Below are 22,020 nucleotides of genomic sequence, written 5' to 3' on the forward strand. Positions count from 1 at the left end.
AAAAAAATGACGAGAAAAAAAACAACAACGGTGCATATCCATATCGCTCTGACTGTGGGCGCGGAGATGTCAGTGACAGCTCCCCTGAGATATGAGTGCAAGGCCGCCATCTTGCACACGTCCGTGTGTGATCAGAGTCGACAGTCTCTAATGGACACCAGGGCATGTGCAGGAAGGCCCTGTCAGTCCGATGTTCTTTTGCCCTTTTGTGCCAACGCAGATTGACAGGCTTGTATGTAGAAGATTGCCAGTGCCATATAGTGAAGGATTTGTGGCTGTGGTGGTTTGGCCTTCAGGGCTCCCTAGTCTTTGCCTGAGCAGACATGGCGTTTCTCCCTGACTGGCTGTTCACCCTATCCTCAGTCTCCTGTCACAACTTTAGCAGTGGGTTGATGTTTGCAATATAAGGTTTGAGCTACAGGAGCTGCTGAAAAGGTCCTCATCATGAGATTCACTATATATACAAATGTTTGTGGACACCCTTTCAAATTAGTGGATTTGGCTATTTCAGCCACATCTGTTGCTGACAGGTGCATAAAATTGAGCACACATGCAATCTCCATAGACAAACATTGGCAGTAGAATGGCCTTACTGAAGAGCTCCGTGGCTTTCAACATGGCACCATCATAGGATTCCACCTTTCCAACAAATCAGTTTGTCAAATTTTGCCCTGCTAGAGCTGCCCCGGTCAACTGTACGTGCTGTTATTGTGAAGTGGAAACGTCTAGGAGCAACAATGGCTCAGCCGCAAAGTGGTAGTCCTCACAAGCTCACAGAACAGGACTGCCGAGAGCTGAAGCGTCGGGTGCTGTAAAGCCTCCATTGGACTCTGGAGCAGTGGAAACTTGTCCTCTGGAGTGACGAATCACGCTTCCCATCTGGCAGTCCGATGGACGTCGGTGTGTTCGAAGCGTTAATGCTACAGCATACAAAGACATTCTAGATGATTCTGTGCTTCCAACTTTGAGGCAACAGTTTGGCGAACGCCCTTTTCTGTTTGAGCATGACCATGCCCCCGTGCACAAAGTGCGGTCCATACACAAATGGTTTTGTCGAAGTCGGTGTGGAAGAACTTGACTGGCCTGCACAGAGCCCTTACCTCAACCCCATCGAACATCTTCGGGATGAATTGGAACGCCGACTGCGAGCCAGGCCTAATCGCCCAACATCAGTACCCAACCTTAATAATGCTCTTTTGTTGAATGGAAGCAAGTCTCCGCAGCAATGTTCCAACATCTAGTGAAAAGACTTCCCAGAAGAGTGGAGGCTGTTATAAAAGCAAAGGGGACCAACTCTTTTGACACTCACAGTAAGCCTACTGCAAATATCATGTAGCCTTGGGATTATTATTTTGTATTCCCCTCTAAAACGATTTACTAACATTTTCAATTCAATGATTTGCCTTAACAGTATAAAACAAGAGTATTAAATCAGTAGCCTACTGTATGATTCTGCACTTTCGAGGAGGACACTTTAGACAGGCCAGGCAGCAGGAACTACCATTTGGCTGTAAGTGACAAGTTCATGATGGTGTTGAATGTTGCTCGTCCAATCACATTGTCATATCCATTTTCCAAACTAACTTCATTTGGTGCACTCTCCACTCATTGACCTGCAAGATTATGACAGTCTGTGTATTTGGTTATGACTCTGTAGGACTTTTGAAATCGGACAGTGCTAAAAGTGGTGGATTCAATTACAAGGTCATTTAATTAGGTTTCCCTAACGAGTTCAGTTCAGCCACAGAGCTTCTGGTCTGTGCTGTTGTCTCCTCACCAAAAGCATTACCCTGGACTCAGGGAGCCAAGACGCCTCGAGACTTTGTGTACTTAAAGAGTTCAAAATGGTCAAGGTTCACGTGTATTTCATTCACACCAACACGCGCGCGTGCACACACACACACACACACACACACACACACACACACACACACACACACACACACACACACACACACACACACACACACACACACACACACACACACACACACACACACACACACACACACACACACACACACACACACACCTTTCTTTAGCTGTCTTTTAGCAATCTTTTGACATGGGACTTTGCATAAAGCCAGGACCTCTTTAAAGATGTGGTGGATTATAACTTTTGCATAGAGTGAATTTGAGTAGCTTGATTCCTCCTCCCCTCCATCGCAAGTTACCATGTAGATCCACAGCCTTCTTTAATACTAAATACTCAAATTAATTCTCAAATTAATTCAAAAATGTATTCTGACAAAATACATCAAGACACATACAGTAGCCTAATAATGATATTGGGCTTTAGGGAACCTAAACAATACATAAATTCAACCAAGCCACTTATCAAATAGTAGACCAAATAGTAGATCTCTTGAAAAGGCTGTAGGCTGGTGTTGTTAAATCATAGTTTCTAAAATGTGCGTGAATAGAGGCCAGGGTTTCTACAACTGTAGCCAAATTTAGGGAACCAAAAACTCGTCAAGGTTGGAGTGGAGCTCATTTTGTTGATATTAATGTGTGCATAGGGAGTTCTACTCCATGAGCCTAGTGATTGACAACTCTATCAAGTAGGCAATGTGCAGTCCCTCCTACACCTCCCACTCTGACCTGTCATCGCCCATAATATGAGAATCTTCTGTGCCTCTGAAGCTTGTCAGTTTTTTTTCAAACTTACCTGCTCAGACGGCAGACTGGCGTTTGATAGTCCGTCAACCATGACCCGCCAAGACACAGCGACCCCAACGGGAAGCCTGAGCGCACAGGGCCCCTCAAACACCGGTTACAACAACAACCCAGCGCCGGTACCTGTGATCACACAGACGAACTCAAGAGACAAATGGAGCAAAAAGATGGATTTTCTTTTATCAGTCATTGGCTTCGCGGTAGACTTAGGAAACGTTTGGAGATTTCCATACATTTGTTACCAAAATGGAGGCGGTAAGAGTTCAATTCCTTAATTATTTGCTTTCTATATTATTTGGCTAATTTATGACCTTACTTACATTTATGTGGTATTATCTTTCTTAATATTAGATATGGCTGAATATCATTTTTTTTGTATTATTCTTTATATAGCATATGTTTGGATTAAGGATTCGATAACGATAGTGGCTCTCATGCGCGCAATTGGGAAGGCTATACCTCCTGCTGTCCATGGTGCTGAAATTAGCTTCACATGCTCGAGAGCCTGCAACCCACTACAATTAACTCACTGAAACACACTGAAGTAAAACATTTTAGTTAAGCATAAAATTAAATAAAGTATTGTACTATGTATAGCATAGGTTTTCCTGTTTATAACCTAGACTATTAGGAAAGTTCATCCGCCAAGATGAGTTCGAAAAGACAGCGTTCCATAATGGACTAGTTTAAAATGTCCCAAACGAACGATGTCAGACGGGGTACTGAATGAGGCTACAAAACATAGGCCTGCCTCTAATCTGATCAGTATTACGGGAAATGGAAAGTGGAAGATGTCTAGCCTATCGAGATTATAGGCTATAAACGAATTAAAAAGTTTCTCAATATTGTATTTGGTTGCATGAAAACTGTTTTTGTTGTTGTTTGTATTACATCTTTAATTACCGTTGTGTTTGCACCTCACGTGTAGAAGGCTACCGTTTGCGGTTTGACTAGAGGGAATATTTCACTTGTTACAGTAATTTTATGCACTTTACAGTGGCACAACTGCTTCTCTAAAAGCAGTTGTGTAGAGTACGTAACTAAAAATATTTTAAAGTACTACTTAAGTCGTTTTTTGAGTATCTGTACTCTACTTTACTATTGATATTTTTGACTACGTTTTACTTTTACTTCACTACATTCCTAAAGAAAATGATATACTTTTCCTCCATATATTTTCCTTGACACCCAAAAGTAGTCATTACATTTTGAGTGCTTAGCAGGACAGGAAAATGGTCCAATTCACACACTTATCAAAAGAACATCCCTGGTCATCCCTACTGCCTCTGATCTGGCGGACTCACTAAACACACATGCCTCCTTTGTAAATGATGTCTGAATGTTGCAGTGTGCCCCTGGCTATCAGTACATTTAAAAAAAAAAAAAGAAAATTGTGCCTTCTGGTTTGCTTAATATAAGGAATTTTAAATTATTTATACATTTACTTTTACTTTCGATACTTAAGTATATTTGAGCAATTACATGTACTTTCGATACTTAGGTATATTTCAAACCAAATACTTTCAGACTTTACACAAGTAGTATTTTACTGGATGGCTTTCACTTTTACTTGAGTCATTTTCTATTAAGGTATCTTTACTTCTACTCAAATATGACAATTGGGTACTTTTTCCACCACTGTCTAAAAGTAGGCAAGATCATGTATCCATTTGCATGTAACTTCTGTTCTGAAAAAATATTTGTTATAAGTTATAAAATGTGTAGGGATGTACAGAAAACCCTACACTCTAAAACAAAAGGGTTCCATAAGGGTTCTTTGGTTATCGCCACAGGAGAACCCTTTTTGGTTTCAGGTAGGACCTTTTTTTACCCTCCATGTAGAAACCTCTGTGGAAAGGGTTCTACCTAGAACCAAATATGATTCTTGAAAGGGTTCTCCTATAGGGGCAGCCGAAGAACCCCTTTAGGTTCTAGATAGCATCTTTTTTTCTACGAGTGTACCAATCATTTGACAGATGATCTGATGAAGAAGCTAAGACTTTTCAAATCTTTGGATGATATGAATGTAATTAATGTCAATAAAAAAAACTGTCGCCAAAACATTGAATACATAAATACACATACATTTGTGCAAAAAGTAGTCAAAGTTTATTGAAAGGGACAATCTGCAGTTGCTACATTCATTTTTGTACTTACATATTCATGTTATGTACCCATTCATTCTTGAAGAATAACTTATAAATGCCCCGGTTGTACCCCATCATAACCCAAAATATAAGCATGTGTTACTCCAATGTAAATGTAAATAAACACTATTTATCCTCAAAACGTGGTTAAAACTATAATTTTGATATCATGAATGGTCAGTCCTTGCATCCATAGCTGTGTTTATACATTTTAGAGTGGTTAGATGTCTCCACTTCTATCCCTCAGCTTTTTGCCAAAACAGAGGCTGGGACTACACTTTGTTATCGTTTCAACTGCTGATTGCTTCGTTAAAGATAAACACTTAATTTCCAGATTAAGATCTTTCCAGACCTTTCTTATATCTCTCAGATACAGGACAGACACTTCAGAACAAACTTCCTTTTTTTTGTGGGGACCATCTGTTGTTCCGTGTATGGGTTAATAGCAGTAAGGCCAAATAAAAATGTCCCCCCCCCCAGTTTATTATGAGTTGATAATACTGTATGAGCCTTTTAATGTGTTATAGCAAGGCTTATAAATAATATGTTCTGTCTCTCTATGCATAGCATTTCAACTGTCTTAAACTGGCTGTTATTTAGTCCAGATCATTATGAAATGGTTACAATACATTATAAATGGGTCACACATGACTTAAAAGTCTTACATGCATTATTACTGCATGTCTTACAATGCATTACAACTTCATCATAATGCATGAAATGGATTCTATAAGTAACGTGTTACCAGATATCCGTACATATTAAACTACTAAGTAGTAAAAGTAACAATTTGTCACGTGACTGTCCTTCCTAATACATCTCACATCTTGCACGTCTGACACTTGTACAGTGGCAATAGCCTGGGGACGAGGTTAGGCCTGCATCTTCATCAATACAATGTGATCTCCATATAGTCATGAGTCCGACCTGTGATTTTCCCTCTTTACATCTCTGGACAGGGGCTTTCCTCATCCCCTACATTGTCATGGCCATCTTTGGAGGTGTGCCACTATTTTACATGGAACTGGCCCTGGGACAGTTCCACAGAACTGGCGCCATATCCATATGGAAACACATATGCCCCATCTTCAAAGGTAGGACGAGCATCATTTACAAAACAACCCACCTCACATCTCACTGACCCCACACCAGTGCACTTCTTTACATTACTTGCATACTACACATCTTTTTCTCACGTACACGTGGCACTTGCTGTTGACAATTCAACAGTTTATTGATAAGAACAAGGTAACTATGGAATCATTTGGAAAGTGGGTCAATTGAAAGGTAAAGTACTGTACAGTCCTCAGTATATGAAACTTACACTATAGGCCTATAACTACATGGTAATTGGTCATTTCAAAATGGCATCATGTTGCATAGAGGCACAGGTCTCTAATCTCCGATCTCACTGATCCATCTGTCCATGGTTTCAGGCATTGGGTATGCGATCTGTGTCATCGCGCTGTACGTCTCCTTCTACTACAACACCATCATCGCCTGGGCACTTTTCTACTTCTACTCGTCCTTCGCCAGCGTCCTGCCCTGGACTAACTGTGACAACGCCTGGAACACTGAAAACTGCACCAACTACTTCCTGAAAGACAATGTGACCTGGAACAACTACTCCAGGTCACCTGCTGAGGAATTTTACACGTAAGTCCATGTAAGTGGCGGACAGCACAGGGAATACGTTACCGTGACCTTGAATAGCCACGTCAATTGTTTGACATCATCGTTTCATCGCATTCAAATGTTTCAAAAGACATTTTCATTGTATTCTCATTTAAATGTTTCAATTAAACACTTGCTCACAAGTGCTGAAACATGCTGTGATTATGTAAAGCTGATAGACAACAAGAAATGGTGCTCTATCAAAACAGAAAGAGTTCAATGGCTCGCTTCATATATAGCCCTGAAAATCGATCTATATCGAGTCACAAGGCACCATTAGTTTTAGCAATGTAGGTAAGCCTACGGGTAAAGGTAAGTAAAATGCAAACACAGTACTAATGTATTTTTCCTATACAGGAGGAATGTTCTGGAGATCCACAAGTCCGATGGGCTGCATAACGTGGGGGGTGTTCGCTGGCAGCTGATGCTCTGCCTCTTTCTCATCTTCACTATCGTTTACTTCAGTCTCTGGAAGGGAGTGAAGACATCAGGGAAGGTAGCATGTCTCAGCCACTCTTCCAGGAAACGGCATCAGTGTGTGGGGATCATTTCCGGATCATTGTTGTACATTGTGGAAAAACGGCTGTGGTTTGTACCGTTCCAGGTCATCCGACCCCAAGGCTAACGCACTAGCCACAGGGAAATATTTCAGTTGGTGATGTTCACAATGGGCTTATCAAGTACGAGGGTCATTACAATGCAACGTCCAGTGTGACTTACTTGTCTATAATCTCCATTTATCTTCCCTTCTCATCTGTCCCCCATCTCTCTCTCTCTCTCTCTCTCTCTCTCTCTCTCTCTCTCTCTCTCTCTCTCTCTCTCTCTGCTGCTTTGCCCTTCCCATGCCAGGTAGTGTGGGTGACGGCCACCTTGCCCTATGTGGTGCTCTTCATCCTGTTGATCCGTGGTGCCACCCTACCAGGTGCATGGAAGGGAGTGGTCTTCTACCTAAAGCCAAAATGGGAGAAACTCTTCGAGACCAGTGTGAGTTATAGAGAAGAAACACAGAACACTTGTCCATTATCACATCAATTCCATATGATCATCTGTTTGGAGCGGGAAACACTAAAATAGGGTGAGGAATTTCGCAGTGTTGTCTGATCTTTTTGGTACCGCTTGAAATGACAATTTGTTTATAATGTTGTTATTTGTATGTACAGATGCAGTCATTTTTTTGCGTGTGTCACAGCACAGCATTTTGCACTCTCCTGTGTCAAAATTGGTGAAAGAAAGGCAGTGCACAGCAGTGATCCAACACAGTCAATCCTATACAAAATAATGTAATGTCCCTGGTGATGAAGAGGATGTGGCATCTGTTATTTCAATTTGACCTTTCGCTAAGCCCCGCCCTATAATTTTGCACAACCAATCCCAGTGGATAACGACTGTTGTCAAGTCCGACACCTCAGACAAGCTCACGATTAAATGGCATGAAAGCCAGTGAGAGATATGGAGTTTTCTTTTAAAAAATGAATGTTTAAATGGCTAAATAATTTAACAGTGCACCAGAAGTACTTGCTACTGTGATTCCTGAAATGCAGAGCCTGTTGATGGAGTATTTTTAGAATGCGAAATTATACTTTTGTTACATTGTTTGCTTGCTCAGCTGGTTAGCTAACTCTATCTCATTGACCACCAAACATTGCAAACGCTAGCTAGCCACTTAATATAACTTGTTTTCTGGGAGGTTACTGTATACGGACACGCCGCTGAGAGTTGAGTGTGGAGACGAATGGATTCGGTTCAGTCAGTCATCCTGATGAGCCCTTCCCAGCTAGTTTATGCTGGCTAGCTGGCAACAACGGCAGTATGGCGCTAGTTAAAACTTGTAAAAGAAAGTTGTTTTTATTTCGAGAAATAACTTGTAGTATTGGTCACCGTCTCCAATTTGTTCCATCCAACATCATTTTATTCAGAGTGGAACAGCAGCCTACAAGAGAAATAACTTGTAGTATTGGTCACCATCTCCAATATGTTCCATCCAACATAATTTTATTCAGAGTGGAATAGCATCCTACAAGAGAAATAACTTGTATTATTGGAAGTAACCATTTGGATGTCACAGTGATACAGTCTACACTGCTCAATGAGGAGAGTTTGCGCTGCAAGCCGGCAACACAACAACACGGGGCATAGTGTCAGTCGCTCCCGCTTGCTGCAGTAAGGAGAGGGTAGCTGTTAGATCAGGGGTGGGCAATTCCATTTATTGAGGGCCTGATTGATGTCACAGTTTTGCCCCAGCCAAGCTAACACACCTGACTCCAATAATCACCTAATCATGCTCTTCAGTTTAGAATGCAATTTGATTAATCAGCTGTGTTTGCTAGAGATGGAGAAGAAGTGTGACACCAATCAGGCCCTGGAGGATTGGAGTTGCCCCGCCCTGTGCTAGATAGTGTAGCCTGTATCAGGCCATTGTGACAGCTAAATCACATTTATTGTAGTGATTTTCACCGAAAATGTACAACTACGGCATTAACATCTAATGTTAAATTTTTGTGCAAAATAAAAAAAATACTATTACTCCGATAAAAATGGAATGATTCTGAACACTTCCAAGTCCCAACTTTGGCAGAGAAGTTTCAAATTCTCTCTGAAGTTTGGGAAGCTGGGAAGGGCTCAACAGGACGACTGACTGAACTGAATCCGTTTGTCTCCACTCGACTCTTGCTGCCTGTCTAATGTCATCAATTTGGGCACAAGGCGTGTCTCTTGCTTGTTTTCTCAGAATGTATGTTAACTAGCTAAGTTAGCAATGTTATGAATACATATTTTGCCGACATCAGGATATGATTTCAGAGCACGAGTTATCTCCAAAAGTGGATATAGCTCTTACTGTCAGACTGCATGCTGACAGTGAATTCAGAGCCATTTAGCGGCTAGCCACACTATAAACATCATTTTACCAGGTTACTGTGAAGCAATTGCAATGACAGTCCACCACGACATACCTAAGAGTTTACTGATTAGCAAGGGGTATTATGTGTTTCATTTAATTGTGTATTAGAAACACAGATCGTTGTGAAGGGATTTCACCAGTGGTTGAATGGGGAATTGGTCTTCCTGAGAAAATGTTGTCCGAGGTTGAATAATGCATCTGTACACTGGTGTTCTGGTTATGGGGAGGTATTTTTTCTGGTGGCTATAAAGCTGTTCAAACAACCTGACCATGACATCACAACAGATGTCAGCCTGATGTCATTGCAACCAGTATATTGGGGAACAGTCTGAGTCTACCTCTACCATAACATAGAAGGTGTTAAAAGATGCCTGAGCGGAGTCCCCACATCTGTTTTTCAGGGGAAACGGAAGTTAGGTTGAAAAAACTGAATCCCTGAAAACTGTAAACATACACTTTCTGCCAGCCCGTGGAAAGTTCCTCTACCATAGTGTCCTTTAACTTTGCTTTCTTGCGTTCTACTCTCTGACGGTACAGTGCTGTGTTGTTGGCTCAGTAGGAGTGAGCGCTTTGGTTCAAGGGAATATGGATGAGATGAGATGCATAAATAAGCCACGTGATAATGAGATGCGTAGTTGGTTTAGATTTTTTCCATTAACAAAGCCCCCCCCACCCCCCCACCCCACCCATTCTCTCTCACGCACGCACACATGCACTCTCTCTCTCTTTCGTCCTCCTTCTCCCTTTACAAGTGCGTGCTTCTCTTCAGATCTCTCTCAGTACAGCTGTGAAATAGGATTCGTATGAGGCTATCATTTAGCAGAAATGTCATTGGACACGACAGGTCACAGTAATCCATTGGAAAATATGACCATTTTGGCTATTCAATGAACACCCTATAATTTGTGCTTACGCTGCACGGATAATGCATTATGATGTGCAATGCATTGCAAAATTTGACATCAGCATGAATGACCCCTTTATAATGTCTTATTATCCTGACAAAAGAGCCAAATGTGTGTAGACATTATAAAGGCACATGGAAATAGCTAGAAAGGTACATTTCCCAAAGAAAATGTGTGTGCTTGCTAGCTTGTCTTGAAATACTTATGGTTGATAGGACAAGATAGTCTGAACCTGTAAAAGTTGGGTTGGTGTCTCTAGCTTGAACGGTTCAAGAGTTACTATTACTGCTGGTGGGTTATTTTATGCAAATGTTGGCTAATTTAAATTGTTATCATTTATAACGTTTGAAAATGTTAAAGTTGTTTTAATGTTTGCAGCTGAAATGATTTAAGAACAGTAGCGTGTATAATGTCTACCACAGTGCTCTTATGGTTGTCATTGAATCCATTAAGTGGTATGCTAATTTGTGCTAACTCAAATGATTATAATGTATCCATGTTTAAGAGAATTTGAAGTCAGGAGAGCCTGAATGTTAGAGTTGGTGCTGTAGCTTTTTAGGCCAAGGAGCAGGACCATTTTGAATGTCTAGGTACCTCTGTATTCCAATGGTTGTCGTTTAAACTCATGTTCATTTATGCACATTTTAAATGGTTATAGTTCAAAAAGTATAAATAGTATCACAAACCTGTATGCAAGCAATATATGTTGAGTCAGTCTGCACATTTCAGCATTGGTTTGGAATTGATAGCTTAAACGGTTCAAAAGAAGTACCACAGACAAATGTTCCCCAGAATTCAGTTTGGTGGTACAGTAACCAAACATTTTTGGAAACCACTTGTTTATACGGTTACAGAGTTGCAGTGTTTGCTCTAATATGCACATTTAAGAAAATGTAAACTGATTAAGTTATGGAAGAATGAAAGAATGCTTGACTCTATGAAGTGTTTCCGTCATGCTAAAGTTGGTTTGGAGCTTCTAGATTGAATTGTTAGAAAGCAGTGGCACTGTGAAAATCTACCTCTCATGGTAGCCATTGAGGCTAATGTAAGCATTGCCCACTTCAAATCAAAGTTTATTTGTCACGTGCGCCCAATAGACCTTACAGTGAAATGCTTACTTACAGGCTCTAACCAATGGTGCGGGAAAAAAAGAGAAGGTATGTGTGTGTGTGTAGATAAGTAAATAAATAAAACAACAGTAAAAATACATTTGAAAAAAGAGTAGCAAGGCTACATACACCTGTTAGTCAGGCTGATTGAGGTAGTATGTACATGTAGGTATGGTTAAAGTGACTATGCATATATGATGAACAGAGAGTAGCAGAAGCGTAAAAAGAGGGGTTGGCGGGTGGTGGGACACAATGCAGATAGCCCGGTTAGCCAATGTAGAGGAGCACTGGTTGGTCGGGCCAATTTAGGTAGTATGTACATGAAATTGTTATAGTTAAAAAAGTATACATAGTATAAAAAATCTGAATGCAAACAATCTAAGTAGGGTCAGTCGGAACATCCCAACGTTGATTTGGTGTTGATAGCTTAAAAACTGAAATAAAGGGATATCAGTTTTTTAAAAGTTTTTTAAATTCAAGTTTACGGCAATGACTTACATTGAGTTTTATGCAAATATGGTTGTAGTACAAAAACTATAAATAATATCAAAAATATTTTCTCAAGCAACCTGAAGATGGTCTGTGCACATTCTAAAGTTGGTTTAGTGTTAATAACTTATGTGGTTTAAGTGCTAGAGTGAGTGGAAAAAAGGTTATGAGTATGTAAGAAATCTAGAGTGGTCTTGCCTTCAGCAAGCACACTAACTAGTAATACATTATTACATGTGCAGACTTTAATTTCAAGTGTTACCTGTCACTTATTATATGCATTTGTATCAAACAAGAAACACTGTGCACAGATATGATATGATAGGATTTGGATGCTTGGAGGGAATCAGCAGTCCAACAGAGATATTTGAACATAAGAAATTAATTAGCATTACATCTAAAGCTCCGCAATAGCAGAGGATTGTGAAAGCTAGACAGACACACTGGCTGGCTAACAGACAGGAACAGTTAGGCTTCAGTAGCTTGACACAGGTCTTTACACTGTTGAGATATACAGGGATGCTGTACAAGTCAAAGCACTGAATCTGATATTCTGAGATTGCAGGTAAATCCCTCAGGTTCGGTCATTTGTGTGTAATTCATATCCATGTGTTTTTGTAGGTGTGGGTAGACGCTGCGGCTCAGATCTTCTTCTCCTTGGGGCCAGGCTTTGGGGTGCTCCTTGCCCTCTCCAGCTACAACCCATTCACAAACAACTGTTATCGGTAAGAGCTGATACTAAAACTCCCTTAAATAATAATAAATATACACTGAGTGTACAAAACATGACATACACTTTCCATGGCATAGACTGACCAGGTGAATCCGGGTGAACGCTGTAATCCCTTTTTGATGTCACCTGTTAATTAAATCCCCTTCGATCATTGTACTGGAAGGGGACGAGACAGGTTAAAGAAGGATAAAAAAATGTTTAAAACCTGTCAACCATATTGATTACTTCCAAACAAGTAAAAAGTTCAAACTAGAATAACTCAGAGGAGGTACGTGTGTCCAGGATGGAAGAGGAGGCTGCTCCTCCTGAATGTCCCCTACACCAGTGGATCTCTACGGTAGCGCTTCCAATCGCTCTCAAAAAAGTCCGTCAGGCATTGATATCCGGTGACAAAAACATGCGTCTCTGGCAACCCATAACTCTGGCCCTCACTTTTACTCGCATCAGCCCTGTGTCGTCGAGGAGGAGGAAACGCCGGCCAATCAAGGGGATTTATTTAGGATGTGTTGAATAGATGAGCTCAAACGGATGTCCCACAGCAACTCTTTAAGACAATGTAATTACAATTATGAGAAGGGAGTGGTGAATCCAGCGTGGTGGGAGATGAAAGGATCACGGGGGCTCTCCTGAAGAAATTGAATTGTGTGCTCCCTGTGAGACGGCTGTCACGTGCGTGGTTAATGTCATTGGTACAGTATCAGTGACACACGTGAGGAAACAGTGGCACTGCTGCTTCTCAGAGAACTTGTGGAATCACACAGAGTCTGAATGGACTTACTCTTGCTGACAGGGTTATCCTAATTAAACAAAGTGAATGCCCACGACATATAAATAGAAATGGCATTTAGATGACTGTATATCTCAATGGTCCACTCACTGTTTGTGTTTGCTTGCTAGCAAGTGAGCTCGGTCAACGAAAATGTCTTACAAAGGTGATCCATGTTGGGGACAGTTGCTCCATTTACAAAATCCAGATGTAACCACTGTTCCCAACCAAACCAGAGAAAGATATATACGAATGAATTACAATACTTGAGATGATCAGACAGGCACCGTGTTTGTCTCTATGTTGTGATGCCGTAGTGACGCCATAGTGACCAGCCTGGTGAACTGCCTGACCAGCTTCATGTCTGGTTTTGTGATCTTCACTGTGCTGGGGTACATGGCAGAGAAGAGAAATGTGAATGTGGAGGATGTAGCCAGAGACAAGGGTCAGTGGCCAAAACTCTTCTAGATAAATGTTTTTTTCTCCCGAATACCTGTTTTAAGTGTATTTGTCTGTTTTATTAAGTAACTGCCTGAACATGTTCAACAGGAATGTATTTCTATATCTAGTGCAACAGTAGGAAATTGTAGCCTTTAGATTGTTATCAAAATGGGATTTATCCCCGAACACCTCATCCCCAGGTCCAAGCCTACTCTTCATCACCTATCCAGAGGCCATAGCCAACATGACAGGGTCAACATTCTTCGCCATCATCTTCTTCGTGATGATGATCACGCTTGGGCTCGACAGCACGGTATGACAGAACTTGGGTTGAAGTGTCTCATCAAAAGAAGGAGACTTGCCTATAACTTGGATGTATCAGATTATCTCTGAACTAAGTGATGTCCTTAGGTCATATGTAATCACACTCATTGACATGGCCCTCTCTCGTCTCTGTCTCAGTTTGGAGGACTGGAGGCTATCATTACTGCTGTGATGGATGAATACCCTGGTTACCTGGCGAACAGACGGGAGCTGTTTGTACTGGGCTTGGTTGTTGTGTGCTTTTTGGGCTCCCTCAGCACCCTTACCAATGTAGGTAACATGTAAATAAGAATGTAGCACTTTGAAGACACAAACTTTTCAACAGTAAACAAAAAAGGGCACATGAGGGATCTGGAAGCTCCTGTTGCAACAGTAGTCATAATAAGATGGCACAGGATTAATCAAATAATTACGTTTGAATAGAAACAAACGCTAAATTAACAATCTATATTAGTTTGATCAACCTGTCCAGAAGGAACCTTTTACCACATAAGTGACAGGCATGTGTTTCTCTCAGGGCGGGGCCTATGTGGTGAAACTGCTGGAGGAGTTTGGGGTGGGTTCCTCCATCATTGCAGTTGGTTTTCTTGAGGCCATCGCTGTTTCCTGGTTCTATGGTAAGAATGGTGATTTAATGGTGATGTTACATCTCACGCTTCCTATACTCCCAGTAGTCTTGCATGAGACAGAAATCATCATTTATTTTTTCTTGTAGTATGCATCCTACAGACTCCTAAATTATATTGACAAAAATACTTATTTTCGGGTTTCACATGACAAGAAACTGTTTTAATAGTTCTTATCATAGTGTTGTTGAATGCTCTCTTTTCAATTTGTATTGCTTCCAGGTATCACAAGATTCAGCAATGACATTAAATCCATGTTAGGCTATTCTCCTGGATTATTCTGGAAGGTGTGCTGGGTGGCCATCAGTCCTGCATTTCTAGCGGTAAGCAGAGCCGGAGGGGAAACCAACCAATAAGATTTGAAATAACGGAATATATTGTCGAATCCACCTAACAGGAAGCTTTGTTATCATACCCTCATTCTGGACAATTAAAACTGATTTAACAGTGTTCGTCATCCACTAGTTCACAAATCTGACGCAAATCAGGTGACTCAATCTGATTGGCCTACAGCACCCTGTCACGGAGTTTCTGTAACGTATACGCTAGGAGTCAGGAAGCAGGTGCGGAAGGTGAGTTTTGTAATGAGAGTAAGCAGATAAACAAAACAGGAGAACCGTACAGAACGCGAACAGAACCAATACTGCCTGAAGACTGGGGCTACTTGAGGGCTAAACAAAGGGTACGTAACCAAGGTAATTATGAAGTCCAGGTGTGCATAACGATGGGGAGCAGGTGTGTGTAATGATAGTTGCCACAGTTTTTTGTAAACCTCTCCTATATCTCAAACTTCTAATCCTCCTCATTGGCCCTTTCTGGTAACGGCAGGTTAAATGACATGGGTGGATGGTCAGTGTAGGATCAGATGTGCTAACATTTCATTGGGACTTTGCTAGAGATTGTATGGTAATATTTTGCTTAAAGCCTGCAGGTATAATGCTTTGTACCTGGTAATAAGCATGTATCATCCTTTATAGTGGCTTAATATACAGTTTGTAAAATGCCACTTGTCTCTAAGTTTCAATATTTCAACTGACTCAAAATGGCTGTTATTTAATCAGGCTCATTTTGATATGATTATAAGACATTGTAAGAGGGTCGTGAAGGTTCATGACAAGTATTACAATGTATTATAATAACACCGTAATGCATTAGACGTGCAGACTTTAAGTGAAGTGTTTTCCAACTATTTTTCCCCCAGCATAGAACCCTCCTCCACCTTCAATTCTTCAGTCTGCAAGTAAAGGACACCCAGCTCCCTCCAGCCTCAATGTCTCATCTTTTTTCCCCCTCCTGTTCATATTCCACAATCCTAAATGTCAACTTTATTCACCTGCATAACGTAATATCCCTGCCTCCCCTTTGCATACGTCTCCTTTAATCTCTCTTAGCCTCCCGCTGCTGAAAGAGCTGACATTTTCCCCCCAAGCTAACTTCTTTATTATCCCTCCTTTTATTGTACGGGCTAAATTGTTTCTGCTCTCATCTCCCTCGTCGGTCTGTGATAATCTCGTGAAAATAAAGATATACCTTTTTATGTATTGAAATGGCTTTTCTGCTTTTGTCGTTGTTGTTGAGGCACACAGGCGTCTAAATGCCATTGTCACATATGCGAAATCTAATTGAGAAGAATAGGAGCATGACCTTTGAGACTTTTCTCTCTCCTTTCACAGTATATAATAGTGAGCTCCCTGCTTAAGCCACCCCCCCTCCAACTCTTTGACTACAAGTACCCAGACTGGAGCATCACGGTGGGCTACGTCATCGGGGCCTCCTCCTTCATGTGGATCCCTATCTATATGGTCTACAAGCTGGTGTGGACCCCCGGATCACTGAAACAGGTCTGATGGACTCATGTACTGTGTTGACTATTGACAAGAAATGGATGTGTAGTGTGTGGTCAGTGTGACTTATTGTCCTATAAAAGAAGCACATAGTTAATATATTTCAATATGTGATGAGTGTATGGCAAATGGTTTAATTAATCACACACACGTGTTGTTATCTCTTGTTACTCCATCCCTGGTCTCTACCTGTTTTTGTTCCCAGCGCCTAGCCGTGTGTCTGAGACCTGAGAGGACCATCATGCCAGAGATCCACGCAGACTCCCTCAACATGAGTCCTGTTCCATAGAAGCACCTACGTTGCCAAGAACCCAGCCAGGCACATAACGTTCTACCAATAGGCTCTTGAATGAGAACCAACTCAGCAGATACAGATCAATCTCATGGAGTGTTCAACAAATATTTTTATTTTTTTGCTCAGTAAGTACAATAAACACAAATTGTCTGCAAGAGGGGACTTTAATGTAAAGAGAAAACATTTCATATGAATTAATATTCAGTGTGAACGCGTCCTTCAAATACTGTCAGTATACAGTTTATTTTGGACAGAAAAATGTAGGTCTGATCACAAGACAGACTTCTACAGCTATTAAGATAAGGCTGTAAGGCACTTCTCACCAATTACTTGTTTATTTATTTAACCTGGCAAGTCAGTTAAGAACAAATTCTTATTTACAATGACAGCCTACCAGGGAACAGTGGGTTAACCGCCTTGTTCAGGGGCAGAACAACAGATGTATTTTTTTCTCAGCTCTGGGATTTGATCCAGCAACCTTTCGGTTAGTGGCCCAATGCTCTCACCACTAGGTTACCTGCCACCCTTACTTCTTTCTGCTACATTATTAACAGTTAAAAAACATGACCCAGTCACATTAAATTACCCTTGCATGTTTTATTTTTATGATGTACCCTTTTAAGCAACCACAGTGACAATCAGCTTTGGAAATTGTCTCATTACAATCCCAAAACATTACATGCAGTGGAGATTTTTTAAGAAAAGTATCTTGTGTGTTGAAGATAAGATCAATAACCAGAAACCCCTTTATTAATAACTGGGCTTCATACAAAGTATAGCAGATCATGTCATTTGTTCTGTGTGATAAGTAACCATTTACACTGTGTGGCTGACGAATGGTTGATGTCTTAAAGGTTGTTTTTTTTTAAACAGATTTTAACCGACAATAGTTCCTCACCAACATGCAAGTTAAAAGGATTACCTCAAAGAATGCAGTTAGCGGATGAGACCAAATACGCTGCTAAAAGTCTTTCCGTTTAGGTTATGCTTTATTTCATAGTCCGCTATTTTACCTGTCATTTTCTTGGAAATGAAGGTAAAATGGTAATTACATAATTATTGTTACGTAATTGGTATCCTGGTTGTTTACCAATTGTTTTTGAACCAGTTGGTACCAATTATTTAGATATACACTAGATGTCTAATTGTGGGCGCTGTGTTGAAGCCAATGTGCCTCCATCTTGGCACTCCACCACCGTTGAGAAAATAATATTCTAAAAGCTATGGAAATGCATTTCCTAATGTCTACATTCGTTTTTGCAACATTTATTCTGTTACCCACCTTAATGCATTCTTTTAAATTATATTATGTGAGCTAAACATAACGTTTAAAAAAAATCATACATTTCCCCAAAAGTATCATTTTTAGTTATTGTCCCCACTACAACAAAAAATACATAAATACATGTAATTTTGTCAGTTAAACATTTAATTGAAATACTGTAGAATTCCATTCATTCCTATAGAGGACTGCTCCTACTGTGGAGTACCAATATGGCCGACCGGTGGCTTCAAAGCCTCTCAATGGCCAATACATAGCGTCAGCAATCCAGGGTTTATATACATTATTGGTTGGTTCCCATTTTTAGCAGTTTCTTGGTATATTCCAATTACAATGGGACTACAAAATAAACTGTTACCTTATTTTCTCCTAAGTGTTTGTTGTTGGGATAAACAACTTCCGGGGGTGTATTCTGCCTTAAATCTGCCTAAATATTGTAGCTACGTCAAAGCATTATAAACTCTGTATTGATATTATGCCTCTCCAGACAAACAAAAAACAAGGTTTTATTTTCTCGATGTGATAAGACTCTTTGAACTGTTACTCAATCCCTAATCAAAGCCTATCAGGGATTGTAACACGTTTCCATTTACTCTCAACTTTTGTTTCACTTATCTCCAGAGAATAATTTGACGAGTCGTTTTAAATAAGCTATATAATATTTGGAATGTTTTGTGATTTCAGTCTTACCTTTCTAAGTAACAAAAAAGGAAGCAGGTCCCTGTATTTGTAGGATGTGACGGCAACTTTCTCGTATACATGTAATGAGAAGTTTAAAAAGATACTGAATATATAAACGTGTGTATTACACCCTTATGTCTTTGTCCTTCTTGAGCTAACTATTCATTTTTAGAACAACAAAAAAACATCTTAACGTGCCACATTTCAACTAACCATATTTGCCACTGATTTGATTGCTTGCTGCTGTTCAACTTGACTGAAACAGTAAATGTAAAGAAACGCGCAGAGCCAAACATGTGCCCGAAGCAGGGATGTCCATTACTGATAGCTGCCCCTCTCATGTCATTGTGGTAGCTGTCGCTGTAGACCTCAATGAGAGATTCTAATTAACAGCCTGATTTGCAATATCCAGAAACGATCAAAATGCAAGGTAATAGAACCGCTTCAAATGGTTTTAATGAAATGTTTTATTAAACAGAACCCCCCCCACACACACACACACACACACACACAACCCATAGTCCCCCACACACAACCCTGCTAAGCAAGGCTTGATCACGTCAAGGACCTCTGGTATGAGAAGAAGAGAATATCAATGGGATTAGACAATTGCTCATTTGGGTATTTCTACAGAGGGAAGCTGAGTGACACACATCAAAGCTCCTTTGTGTGGGCCATTGCGGTAGAGTTGTCTCTCAAACAGACCTGCAGAGGAGACACATGAAAGGAGCGCTGGCTCAATGGCTGCTCTTTTACCATCAGAAATGAACAGCTCGGCAAACTTCACTGTGCGATGAAGAAACACCAGAGAAATGTAAGGGCCACACTGTAACCAGAGGATCTACACAGCTTGACACAATGTCAGACTAAAATCAGACACACAAGGAACATACTTTGTCTCTTGTCATTTTAAGATCAGGGAAATCACTCTTGAGATCTGAACTAGCAACCAGCCTCTCCAACCTCTAGGCTACCCAATATGTAATCTATCAAGTTTCATTTCAAGGCTGTCAATCAATATGAAGCGCAAGTACAGAGTAGATGGACCATCTGGTTTTTAGGGAAGAAAAGAGATACCATGTTAACCTCGGATCTAAGTTCATGTTCCAAATATAGAAAAGTAACAACATTAAAAACAAAAACAGAGTGATTACTTGCAAATGGATCATCTAGTCCAGAGCCTGAGTGCATGCCTTCTCATCATCGGTCAAACCTCGAAAGCAACAGTGAACAACACAGAGAGAGAGCGAGAGAGTGAGGGAGTGAGAGAGAGAGAGAGAGAGAGAGAGAGCATAATGTATAATTGCCACAATCTCCCAGGTCCTTGCAAAATATAACATCAACTCAGCCACTCGTTTGTCTCTGAACAATATCTTACCCCTGCCACAAAATCACGCAGCATGGCTGCACTGGTGGAGAAGTCTAGTTCCGGAGTGCTTCTTTACTGTTTCCGACAGGTTCCTTGTTGCAGTGGATGACTTATGGGGCCAGGAAGCCTCCAATTTCATTTCCAGCCCTATGTGGTAGAGACACTCTCCAGAACACATTACACTTCTGGGACTCATCATTAAGAGCAGAAAAGAGTGTTTGTAATGGTACATCTGCTTTGCTTGTTGCAACAGATGAAGTGGTCAAATCCAAATACATCAGTCATTCGCATTATTAGGTTAGAGTCTGCAACCCAAGCATCTTGACCTTTATGACCTCACCCCATTGGTTCGTTGACATTAATCAATGTTGGGAATGTAATGATGGAAGCCCACACTTACATGATCTATGATAACTGAATTGTTTTCTTTCTTTAACAGATGTTTAGTAGGCTATAGAATTCATAATATAAGAGAAAAGAAACCAACATACTCAAAGAGAAACACAGAATAGGCTAGTCTTGCAAAGTTATACAGTATAGTACAAATAACTTGCATTTTCTTTACTGCTATTCTATCTGATATGATAACTCTACTGTACACAATTTCCTATTCAGTATCTAATGTAAAATCACAATGAAGCAAAAAATATCTTAACCGCAAGTCACACTCTAGGCCTAATTAAATAAGAAACTGAGTAGAATCACTAGACTAGATGATACTGAGTGATAGATGGGCTATGCAACTGAAATACTGTGTTTTGAAGCCACCGTGCCTCCACTTTGGCAATCCCCCACAATTGTATATTTATTTATTCAGAGTATGTATGAATGAAGGTGTTTCTTAAACTGGCAGCATGATATTTTTATTTTTTATTTAACCTTTATTTAACTAGGCAAATTCTTATTTACAATGACGACCTACCCTGGCCAAACCCTAACCCGGAAGACGCTGGGCCAATTGTGCGCCACGCCCTATGGGTCTCCCAGTCACGGCCGGTTGTGATACAGCCTGGAATCAAAACAGGGTTTGTAGTGACACCTCTAGCACTGAGATGAGCCTTAGACTGCTGCGCCACTTGGGAACCCAAATATGATGTGTGTGGGTCTACTGAAACCATTATCAATTGTGTTGGTATCTATCAAATAAAAATTACACACTATATTTATTGCATGTGGACATTGTCATTTATTACATTAATCATTTGTTGAGTTGAAATGTCTGATATTGCACTATATTTCAAAAGTACATTTTCTCTGTTATCACAACATACTGTATCTCAAATCCTATAGTTAACTTGAAATTGCCATATCCTGCAGGTTTTGTTCCTACATGATTCCTGTAGGAATGCACTTGGTCCTGCAGAAATTGTCATATCCTGCAGGAATATCAAAATCCTACAGGGTTCAGTCCTGCAGGAGTCGACCTAGAATTTACTTAGTCCTACAGGAATTGCCATATCCTGCAAGAATATTCCTGCATGAATTGTCATGTTTGTGCAGGACTTTCAAAATTTATGCAGGACAAGTCATACTCTTGCAGGAGCATCAGGGACTTTTCCTGCAGGATTTTATCAAGCCTTCGGGATCCCTGCAGGATACCTGAACAATTCATTCACAAATGGTTGAAGGCGTGCATGATTCCTGTAGGACTTTTGTTTCAGGGCATATGTGATCATACAGAATCAACATTTGGGTAAGGTTTTTATGTGGGTTACTGTTGCCCAGGGGTACTCAAGCACTATTTGAGAAGGTCCGGTCAC

General features: G+C 40.6%; 1 protein-coding gene across 1 annotated transcript; it reads left to right on the top strand.

The window, feature by feature from the left end:
• Nucleotides 1-2,594: 2,594 nt before the first annotated feature.
• LOC112264020 (sodium-dependent serotonin transporter-like) lies at nt 2,595-19,020 on the top strand. Its single transcript, XM_024440633.2, has 13 exons — nt 2,595-2,931; nt 5,783-5,917; nt 6,260-6,479; nt 6,855-6,993; nt 7,347-7,481; nt 12,521-12,624; nt 13,716-13,843; nt 14,040-14,152; nt 14,302-14,433; nt 14,681-14,780; nt 15,012-15,112; nt 16,463-16,630; nt 16,839-19,020. The coding sequence occupies exons 1-13, from the start codon at nt 2,619-2,621 to the stop codon at nt 16,920-16,922; spliced, it is 1,872 nt and encodes a 623-aa protein (XP_024296401.1). The 5' UTR covers nt 2,595-2,618; the 3' UTR covers nt 16,923-19,020.
• Nucleotides 19,021-22,020: the final 3,000 nt, after the last annotated feature.

The sequence above is a fragment of the Oncorhynchus tshawytscha genome, linkage group LG12, assembly GCF_018296145.1.
Source record: "Oncorhynchus tshawytscha isolate Ot180627B linkage group LG12, Otsh_v2.0, whole genome shotgun sequence".
NCBI classification, from domain to species: domain Eukaryota; kingdom Metazoa; phylum Chordata; class Actinopteri; order Salmoniformes; family Salmonidae; genus Oncorhynchus; species Oncorhynchus tshawytscha.

Coding starts and splice junctions, on each gene's coding strand:
- LOC112264020 (XM_024440633.2), top strand. CDS start 2,619: ATGAGAATCTTCTGTGCCTCTGAAGCTTGTCAGTTTTTTTTCAAACTT. Junction 6,480..6,854: donor CCTGCTGAGGAATTTTACAC/GTAAGTCCATGT, acceptor TTTCCTATACAG/GAGGAATGTTCTGGAGATCC. Junction 14,434..14,680: donor CCCTCAGCACCCTTACCAAT/GTAGGTAACATG, acceptor TGTTTCTCTCAG/GGCGGGGCCTATGTGGTGAA.